This window comes from Macaca thibetana, unplaced genomic scaffold (genome assembly GCF_024542745.1).
Source record: "Macaca thibetana thibetana isolate TM-01 unplaced genomic scaffold, ASM2454274v1 unplaced_scaffolds42, whole genome shotgun sequence".
In the NCBI taxonomy this organism is placed as follows: domain Eukaryota; kingdom Metazoa; phylum Chordata; class Mammalia; order Primates; family Cercopithecidae; genus Macaca; species Macaca thibetana.
In genome coordinates, this window is record NW_026088831.1 from 4,640 (window position 1) to 15,000 (window position 10,361).

Here is a 10,361-nt window from a genome sequence, read left to right on the forward strand (position 1 = left end):
TGATATTGTTTCTTATATCCAGGAAAGGAGAAGATGGTATTACTACCAATATTGAAGAGATATACAACCCCCATGGGATATTGTTCTAAAGATACAGGTTGAAAGAGGATGAGACTCCATCCAATATAACAAGGGGTGTACACCCCACCTGTGATCATGAATCATAAAACCTAGAAGAAGAGAGAATGACATTGCTTCCAAAAACACACGGGGTGTACACCCACCCTGTGATATTGTTCCTGTCATCTAAAGGAAGAGATGATGATACTACTCCCACTACCGGAGAAGGTACACACCCCCCTGTGATATTGTTCCTCATAACTTGTGGGGGAGAGCATGATATTACTTCCAATATGACAGTGGCTTGACACCCAGTCTGTGATATTGGTTCTGCACACCAACTCTGTGCCCCTCGTTTCCCATGTGTTCTCTCCTCACTGTTGGAACCTCGGGGGAGGCTTTGTCTTTGGTTACAGATGAAGAGACGAGGGGTCTGAGAGGTTAAGCAAGTTTGTTACTGGAAAGGGTCCCAATCCAGACCGCAAGAGAGGTTTCTTGGATCTCACGGAAGAAAGAATTCGGGGTGAGTCCATAAAGTGAAAGCAACTTTATTAGGAAAGAAAAGGAATAAAAGAATGGCTACTCTGGCCGGGCGCAGCGGCTCACTCCTGTAATCCTAGAACTTTGGGATGCCGAGGCAGGTGGATCACCTGAGGTGAGAAGTTCGAGACCAGCCTGGTCCAACATGGCAAAACCCTGTCTCCACTAAAATACAAAACATTAACGGTGTGGTGGCAGGTGCCTGTAATCCCAGCTACTAGGAAGGCTGAGGCAGGAGAATCGCTTGAACCCACGAGGCGGAGGTTGTAGTGAGCCAAGATCATGCCACTGCATTCTAGTTCGGCCAACAGAGCAAGACTCCATCTCAAAAAAAAAAAAAAAAAAAAAAAAAAAAAAAAGAATGGCTGCTCCATAGGCAGAGTGGCCCCAAAGGCTGCTGGTTGCCCATTTTCATGGTTATTTCTTGATCATACGCTAAACAAGGGTTGGACTATTCATGAGTGTTCCAGGAAAGGGGTGGGCAATTCCCAGAACTGAGAGTTTCTGCCCTCCCTTCTGAGACCATGTAGGGTAACCTCCAGATGTTGCCATGGCATCTGTAAACTGTCGTGGCGCTGGTGGGAGTGTCTTGTAGTAGTTAAGGCATTATAATTAGCACATAATGAGCTGTGAGGGCAATCAGAGGTCACTCTCGTGGCCATCTTGGGTTTGGGGCTTTGGCCAACTTCTTTACTGCAACCTGCTTTATCAGCAAGGTCTTTATGACCTGTATCTTGTGGGGACCTCCTATCTCATCCTGTGACGAAGAATGCCTAGCCTCCTGGGAATGCGGCCCAGCAGGTCTCAGCCTCCCTTTACCCAGCCCCCATTCAAGATGGAGTCGCTCTGGTTCACGTGCCTCTGACAAGTTGGCCTGGGTTGAGTGTTCCTAGTGTGTGGTTGTTGGAGCTGTTCCTAGGAGTAAGAGGTATTGTCAGTAGGAAACAGGCCTCTGTTAGCCCTGGGGCTGGCACTCTGCCCCAGTATGTCGGCCTCATTTTAGTGGTGACAAAACTGGGGCTCAGAGACATCAACTCCCTCATCCCGAACCCCCAGACTGTCAGTGGTGGGCTGGGGTTTGAATGTGGGGCTTGAAGACCCATCATCTCCTCTGGTCCCCCAGTCTCTGCTGCCCAAGAGGAACAGGATCCCAGGATCCAGGCCCCTCATGGCACCAGCCAGGGTGGGTGGAGATGGGGAGGCACAGTTCCAAAGCCCCCCGGACTCTGAGGCAGGTCGGGGGCCGAGAGCAACCCGGACCTGCGGACCCCACCCCGAGAAGAATGGCTGCAGGCCCGGCCCAGCGGGCAGGAGGTCTGTGTCCTCAGTCAACGTGACGGCGCTTCCCGCTCCTCCAGCCAGGCCGTGCCGTCTTCACGTTTCCAATCATGCGGCCTCCTCTCCAATTCCCAAGCCCAACCCACAGAGACAGCGATCTGGGGTCCACGTGAGGTTTGTCAGCAGCTCTGACCCGCTGCTTCCCGCCAGCCCCGCGGCCGGTTCTGGAAAGCTCTCTGCTGCCCCCTGGTGGGGAGGCTCGGGGCAGGGCTCTGGCTGCAAGCATGGGGTCCCAGAACCTCCTGGCTCTGTCACCTCTGCTGGGTGGAAAACCAACCCAGGACTGAACCAGTGACACCTGTGGCGCTCCCAGAACCTCCTGGCTCTGTCACCTCTGCTGGGTGGAAAACCAACCCAGGACTGAAGCAGCAGATGGGTGCCTGATTCCTTATTATCAGAGCTCCGCCCACTGGCAAGTCTCTCTCCGGGCCTCAGTTTCCCCTTCCATTAAACGAGGGGCTTGGGGGATACCAAGGAGGGGTAACTGCTTAGTGAGGATGGGAGGTTTCTTCTGGGGAGATGAATACATTTTGAAACTAGATGGCGTGGCGTGAGTGGTTGCACAGGACTGTGAATGCACAAATGCCACCACATTATTTGCGTTGAAATAGTTAATTGCATGCGATGTGAAAGTCACCTCATTTAAAGTGTTTAAAAGAGGGGCCTGGGAGAGTGCAGTGTATGTGAGAATCACGTGGGACACCCACAGTCTCTGAACCTCGGTTTCCTTGCCGTAAACTGGCAAAGAGACCGTGTGAGCTGTGTTCCCTGGGGCCAAGAGATTCCAAGAAGGAAAACCTGGGATTCCTGGGACTGGGATGAGGGCCGGGGGCCGGAAGGGGAGGGGTATGGGTGGGGACGGCTGGGGGGCAGCCCAGATAAGGCTTTCAATACTGGGTAGCAGCGTCTACACAGGCGGAGATCCCTGCATCTCACTTCCCGCAGGGCTGACCAGTGGCCAGAGGTGGGACTGGCCAGGCTCGGCCCAACCAAGTCTGGGAGCAGAGGACACTGAGTGAGGGATCCCCGGGGCCACCCTCACTGGCCTGTGGGCTCTCCTGACACCACACGAGAGAGGTCCAGGAGCTGACCTTGGGTCCTAATGGGGGACACCTTCCTGGCTGCAGGCTGGCAGGGTGGTGTGGTGGTCAGTGTACTGGGCTCTGCGTCTCCGCCCCTACCTGCTGTGTGACGGTGGGCCAGACACCTAACCTCTCTGTGCCTCTATTTCTTCAATGGCGAACAGGGACACTAGCAGCCCCCACATCCGGGCACAGTGGCCTGAAGGTTAAAGGCAAGGGCGGCACGAGACCTACAGCAAGAACTCTGAGCAGGGAGAGCAGGGAGCTGCCCAGAGTTCCACCACCATCTCCCCTCTGGCCGCCGAGGAAACCGAGGCTCATGGTGACCTGGCCCAGGTCTGTTGGACTCACGGTCCTTCTCATCCCCAAGATCAGAGGGCTGCCACCAGGGAAGGAGCTGGCCCCTAGACACAGCCCAGGAAGCACACAGGGAAGGATGCCCTGGGGACTTCGGTATGTTTTTGCAAAAAAAAAAAACATTTATTGCTATTTGAACCCTGCTTTCATGCTTCCATTTCCCAGAAAATGAGCCACGGGAGACACCAGGAGAGGCAGGAGATCATCCTCCTTGCACAAAACCCACTCCCTCGGATACTGTCCTCAGCGAGGGTGGCTGGGGCCAACCAGGGGGCCCACCCGCAGAGTGGCAGAGGAGGTAGGTTGACCCTGTGGACGTTGAGCTCTGTGGCGAAGGTCCTGGCCTTCTGGTAGAAGAAGAGCGACTTCTCGCGGTCCAGGAGGAAGTTGTGGGAGATGGTGGCCGGCCGCGTGTAGATCTTCAGCTGTGCCTTCTTGTTGCCCAGGTCCACGGCGGCTGCCAGTGCCAGCTGGTAGTACCCGGCTGCATCAAACGGGTCCTGAAGGGGACAGGTCATGGTCAGCAAAAGGGGGACTCGGAGCCCGTCTTCCCAGAGGCCGTTCCTGTCTCCAGGTCATTCCACATGTCCATCCGATGCTGGCTCACCCCATGAGCCCCGAAGCCTGTGACACTGCTGTGGTCTCAGCTGCAGGAGGTGGGGACGACCCTGACACCCCTGGAAGCCTTCCTGACTGTCCCTACGCCCCACTCACCCCAAGCCTCCTGCCCCAGTGCCACCCTCTCTGCAGGCAGTGGCTGCTTTCCCCATGGGCTGAGGTCAGGGCAGATCCTGCCTGCTCTGAGAGTTCCATGCAGGACCCGTGGCTCCAAGCCACAGCAGGGGCACTGCGTTGAGTGACCCAGGCTCCCCTCTGGCCCCTGTCCATGCTGACCATTTCCAGGCCCTCCACGGGCCAGGCCAGGTACAAAACCATCTCACAGGTGTCCTCTCTGGCAATGTTCCCTGAAATATTGACGGAGTGTGACTCCCCAGACATCCACTCCCATTTTCAATGCGTCTTTGGCTCAAACTCACCATCCCTGGGTTGGGATGCCGCCTCCCAGACCTCCTCCTTGACCCTCCCATCCCCCACCCGGCTTCTCCCCAGGCACCTCCTCCACATGGGGGTCACCCAAGGGACCTCTCTAAGACCCATGCCTGGCCTGTCCCTCTTTACCATCTCAAGATGGCTCCCAGGGCCAATGACAAAGTCCAAGATGCAGCAGTCCATTCCCTCACTGCCCCGCCCCACACACGGAGCAGGGGCGTGAGAAGGCCCCGAGTCACCGCCACTGCTCATCCAATGCCCCCCTGGCCCAGCCGAACACTGGACTCTGTGCTGGGTGCATGGTTGAGCCTAACGTCCTTGCTTCCAGTCTGAGGGACCTGGGAGTGAACACTGACCACACAGGGTGGCCCGGGCTGTGGCAGAGGGAAGCCCAGGAGGCCCCAGACTCAGCCGGGGGTGGAAGGCAAAGGCTTCCTGAAGGGGTGGGGGCTTCCCAACTAAACAGGAAGGAGCCAGCCAATGCATATGTCTCTGCGTGTGCCTGTGCATGTGAATGTGCGTGTTTGTGTTCCTGTGCGTGCATGTCCCTGTGTGTGTGCCTGTGTGCATGCCTGTGTGCACGTCTGTGTGTGCGCGCCTGTGTGTGCGTGTGCCTGTGCCTGTGTGCATTTGCGTGTGCATTTCCATGTGCCTGTAGTGAGTGACAGCCTGAGCCAGTAAACACCTAATCCACCCTATTCCAGGGCTCACTCTCATGTGTAGACTAAAGGGGACCCCATTTTAGAGGCAATTGGCAAAGATGCCCATTTACCCCTGCTTCTCTGCCAGCCTTCCAGGTCCCATCCAGCCTGGCTTTTTCTCCCACTCCTCTGGGCCCTGGGTCCAGAGCCTCCTATACATGGAGGAGGGTGTAGCCTTGGAAAGACAGCCGCCCTTGGGGAATTCCAAGGGGGCCTCCCTGTGGGAAGCTGGCCTGTGCTGACAGCATAGTCACGATGAGGCCCAGAGGGCTGTGCATGGGAAGGAGGACTGTGCATGGGAAGGAGGACTGTGCATGGGAAGGAGGGCTGTGCATGGGAAGGAGGGCTGTGCATGGGAAGGAGGGCTGTGCATGGGAAGGGCTGGCATGGGAAGGAGGGCTGTGCATGGGAAGGAGGGCTGTGCATGGGAAGGAGGGCTGTGCATGGGAAGGAGGGCTGTGCATGGGAAGGAGGGCTGTGCATGGGAAGGAGGGCTGTGCATGGGAAGGAGGGCTGTGCATGGGAAGGAGGGCTGTGCATGGGAAGGGGCTGTGCATGGGAAGGAGGGCTGTGCATGGGAAGGAGGGCTGTGCATGGGAAGGAGGGCTGTGCATGGGAAGGAGGGCTGTGCATGGGAAGGAGGGCTGTGCATGGGAAGGAGGGCTGTGCATGGGAAGGAGGACTGTGCATGGGAAGGAGGGCTGTGCATGGGAAGGAGGACTGTGCATGGGAAGGAGGGCTGTGCATGGGAAGGAGGGCTGTGCATGGGAAGGAGGGCTGTGCATGGGAAGGAGGGCTGTGCATGGGAAGGAGGTGAAGGAGGCCTCTGCCCCTCGACCCCAACCGTGGACTTTGGCCTCTCAGGTACTACTTGGCGCTTTCCTTTCTCCTGGACAGGCGGAGTGGGCGGCAGGCTTGACCAAGAGAGATAAAGGCCTCTTCTGGGAGGCCCGTCCCCCTGGGTCCCAGGCGTGCCCCTGAGCGGTGAGCAGCGTCCCCCTGGGCCTGACACTTGGCACCTCCCTGTCTGGCTGGGACTTGGGAGGCCACAGAAACCACGTCTGACCACCAGGTGTCGCCAGTACTGGGCGGGGGCCTCCCGGGCAGCCCCAGGCCTGCGGTGGGGTATACGGGGCAGGGTCTTAGGGCTGCCCCAGCTCCTCATGTTGTTCTAAGGCCCCCAAGATCTCGGCCCCTGGACTGGAGTGCCCTGGCCCCTCAGCCCGTAAGGAGCACTGACACGAGGCTGGTGTGATGCTAAGGAGGGGCGGTGCCCGCTGGGCAGATGGGTGGAGACACCACAGGTCTCAGTCTGCCAATCCCAGCTCTCCACCCCTGCAGGGCTGGGGGCAGAGGGAGCACAGCACCTCCCCTCGAGACACACCCGACCTAACAAGGCCTCAGCCTGGCTGGCTGGGGCCCCGCCCCACTGCACCTGCCCTGAGCTGGGGTTTCCCTGTCTGTGAACCCAATGGTAAGACACTGGTCCCACCCCACCCTTCCTGGGTGATGTGAAGATTCAAGGTGTCTCGGGACTCCAGGAAGGAGTTGCTCAGTGCAGGCTGGCACCCTGGGCAGGCTTCCTAGAGGAGGCGCCAAGATTTGGGTTGGATCTTGCAACGTGGATTCAATGTGAGGATGATGCCGTCCTCTGAAATGTCACTCTCCCGACCCTGTTTTCTTTGTTAAATGCACCTTGACACTTGACTGTCAAGACTCAGCTTTGGTGTCACCTCCTCCAGGAGGGCCCCCTGACTACAATCCCCCCCTTCTTTACCCAGAGGCCACCATTGCCCACTCATGTGTCAGCCTCCCTGGCTGAGACTGAGTTCTTGAGGGTGGGGCCTGGCCATCTGGGGAGCTGGGTTTTACCTGCTAACCTTGCCGGCTCCTCCAGCTGGGTGTAGAGCTCCAGGGAGGCCACTGGGCCATTCCTAAGAAAGGCTGGAACCCAGGCCTCTGGGGTCCGGGTGGAGATCCCACTCCAAGGGGGCCAGGAACACCCCGAGCCCTGCCCCTCCCCACCCACCTTCAGGTCGTAGAAGATGATGTCACCGAGCACCAGGTACACCTTCACGTAGTAGAGGGTCTCCTCGTCGAACTCCAGCGGCGAGTTGCAGAGCTAAACGGCCTTGAGGTAGAAGTGCTCCGCCAGCTTGCCATGGCCCAGCCGGTGGTGCAGGGCGGCCAGCCGGTGGTAGGCCACGCGCTCGTTCAGCCGGTCCCCTGGGGTGCAGGCCAAAGGGGCAGGTGTGAGGATGTGGCTCCCTGGGGCAGGGAGGGAACATGCCCCTCAGGAGCAGGTATACAGACCCCAGGCAGCACACCTGGCTTGTCTCCAGGCACCTGTGGTCACCTGGGCAGCTCTGGCCATTCCCTTCCAGGTTCCCAGACTCACTTTCCCATCTGCAAAGCAGAACTAATAAGGCCTGCCCCTGTCTACTGAGAGGCTTTGGCAAAGTCGGACTTGGATGGCCCAGTTCTGTGCCTACACATAGCCACCTGCCTTTGCTCACTGGTTTTAACCAGGGGAGCCCAAAAGCCATGCAGTGCAGGTGCTCCCGGGCTCCCCGGCTCCAGGCAACCCACAGACGTGACATCCGACTCCTCCTGGGTGTGTCATGATCAGAGCCCCCTACCTTGGGGAGTCAGCTGCACACCTACTGTGTACTGGGCCACGGGGCACAAGGCGCTGGGGCATGTGGCCTGCCTAGGGTTCCCTGTCTCTGGAGGGGGACAGACGACCCTGGCACAGCACCAGGGGATGCACGGCCTTAAGGGGCAGACTGCTGGAAGGGGAACTGGGATTTTATCAGCCAGAGAGCCGTGTGGTTGATGAGGGTGGGAAGGGCACAAGAGAAAGGGAATGTGCCACTCAGCCTGGCACATACAGGGACCAACGAGATGCCTGGCATGTCTGGAAGGCAGAGGGCACACTGGGCGGCCCTTGTGGTCAGCAGCGGGAACAGGCAGAGGAAGCAGAGCTCAGTCAGGCAGGGAGCTCTGCACTGCGTGAGAGACCTCGGGCTGTGCCCCACAGCCGGACGGGGAAGCCAGTTGGGCAGATCTGCCTGCCTGGACAGGAGACCAGGAAAATCCAGCAGCTGTTTCAGCTCCTGGCCTGCAGACCTGGAGGCTGGGCTCTGGCAAAGTGTGGGTCCTGGCAGGGCGGGGGCTCAGGGGACTTACCCAGAGTGATGCTGAGTGCTAGGGCCATGTAGGCAAACTCCAAGTCCTCCTGGGGCTCCTCCAGTGTGGCCAGCAGTGACACCAGCTTGTTGCACAGCTGTAGCTGCAGCTCCACCTTGCGGTTGCCCGTAGTCACTGCCAGGGGCAGGGCCCGGTCCTACCACACAGGCAGGTGGGGTCAGGTTTCCCGCAGCACCCACCTTGCCCAGCGCCCTCCTCAGAGCTCAAACATGTGCTTGGAGCTTCCCACACCCCAGCTACCCCTGCACCTCGACACAGCTCTGTGCTCTGGGATAACACACAGTTCAGACATCCAAGTTGGGGGCTGAAGAGTCACCTGAGGCCCATCCAGCTACACCCGACAGCCTCAGACCAGCCTCTCCCACCTGGGCACCGGAGGTCTGACTGGGGGGAGCCAGCACTCCTCTCTGCTCTAAAAACACCACATTGATCTGTGCCCAGGGCTGAGCCACACCGTGAGCTCAGAGGAAGGGAGAAGCCGTCCCACTTCGGGGTGCATGCAGACCTGGGCCTCCCACTGATATGCTGTGTGTCCTTTGACATGTCCCTGTGCCTCTCTGAGCCTCAGTTTCCTCATCTGGAAGATGGGGACAGGACTTCCCACTCATGGTTGCTTGAGGTCATCAGGTACAAGGGTAGAGCCATTGTCACGTCCAGGCCCCGAGCGTTTGTCCCAGGCAGGGGCATGGTCAATATCATTCCCGGTGAGACCACTTGGAAACTAATCATGTGCATGGGTGGCCCTGCCTCCATTTGGGAGGCCTCTACCCTGCCACACCTGTGCCTCAGCCCTCCAGGTGCCCCACTGAGGCCCACCCACATCAGCCCACAGGCCAGCTCACCCGGTAGAAGGACAGGCCTTCCTCCCGCTCCCAGGCCCCATTGAAGAAGATGTCTCCAGCTGCCTCAAACAGCTCCAGCCCCAGGTTGGGGTCGCCTGTGTACAGGTCCACATTCTGTGCCACCTGAAAGGAGACAGAAGTTCCCTCAAGACCCACACCTAGCGAGGTGGCTACGCGCACCTTTGCCAGGCTCCTTCCTCTCACACACTACAGGTACACTTGAGCATTTTTCAGACCTGTGCATTAGGGCTGCCCCCACCACTGGCATGAGGACAATGAACTGATGCTCCTGAGTGCCAGGAGGTGACTGAGCAGCTGCAGCCCAGGAGCCCGACACCTGTGAATCCTACCAACAGGGCTAGCCCTAGCCCACTCCCCCTGCACTCAAACCAGTCTCCGTGGCCCCCAGATTGCTGGGAGCCCAGCCCCTGGCTCCTTTCTGCGTTGCCACATCCCTGCCACATCAGCAGTGTTTGTGGGTGGGCCTGGTCCCCTCTTGGCCATGAGCTCTTCATCCCTCTCCTCAGCTCAAGGAGGTATACAGCAGGTGCTCAATAATGAAAGCTTCATCAGTCTCGTGGGCTTCACAATTTGTTCCAGATCACACTGTGTTTGGGAAAGCCTCTGAAAACAGCCACTATGATAGATTCATTTTGTAAGTAGATGTGCCACATGTCGCTTGGAGCAAGTTCTTCTGTGTGTTAATTGAGTGGTCACATTATTTGAGCATGTGCTGTATACCAGCAGGTGCTGTGCACTGTGAGGGGCCGCGCCTCTGCCCTCAGGGAGAAGATGCTGGCCACTGGGGGAGGATGTGAGGGAACCAGTTGGAGGGAGGGAAAAGGCACACAACAGGTGCTCAGCAGTGGCTTAGGAATGAGTGGATGGATGGATGAATGGATGAGGAGATGTAGACACATGGATGGATGGAAGGGTGTGTGGATAGATGAATGCTTGGATGGATGGATGGATGGATGGATGGATGGATGGATGGATGGATGGATGGATGGATGGATGGATGGATGGATGGATGGATGGATGGATGGATGGATGGATGGATGGATGGGTGGGTGGGGTGGAATGATGTGTGTATGTCTGTATGTATGTATGGGTGGGTAGATAATGTATGGATGGGTGGAGGGTAGATGATGTATGTACATGTGGATGGATAGATGGTGGAT

General features: G+C 58.0%; 2 protein-coding genes across 2 annotated transcripts; both read right to left on the reverse strand.

Moving 5' to 3' along the window:
* Positions 1 to 3,489: 3,489 nt before the first annotated feature.
* LOC126947272 (SH3 domain and tetratricopeptide repeat-containing protein 1-like) lies at positions 3,490 to 8,043 on the reverse strand. Its single transcript, XM_050777976.1, has 5 exons — positions 8,030 to 8,043; positions 7,768 to 7,874; positions 7,281 to 7,396; positions 7,158 to 7,250; positions 3,490 to 3,877 (listed from the first exon to the last, which is right to left on the reverse strand). The coding sequence occupies exons 1-5, from the start codon at positions 8,041 to 8,043 to the stop codon at positions 3,524 to 3,526; spliced, it is 684 nt and encodes a 227-aa protein (XP_050633933.1). The 3' UTR covers positions 3,490 to 3,523.
* LOC126947273 (SH3 domain and tetratricopeptide repeat-containing protein 1-like) lies at positions 7,250 to 9,387 on the reverse strand (the record flags this gene model as incomplete). Its single annotated transcript, XM_050777977.1, has 2 exons — positions 7,250 to 8,474; positions 9,181 to 9,387. Coding segments are annotated over 2 exons (444 nt in total), but the record flags the coding sequence as incomplete, so codon positions are not given.
* Between the last annotated feature and the right edge of the window lie 974 nt (positions 9,388 to 10,361).

Bases quoted from the DNA above. Each gene is read 5' to 3' on its own strand.
- LOC126947272 (XM_050777976.1), bottom strand. The intron at 7,251-7,280 runs GCGGAGCACTTC...AAGGCCGTTTAG, and splicing joins GGCTGGGCCATGGCAAGCTG to CTCTGCAACTCGCCGCTGGA. The intron at 3,878-7,157 runs GTGGGTGGGGAG...TGTCCCCTTCAG, and splicing joins TCATCTTCTACGACCTGAAG to GACCCGTTTGATGCAGCCGG.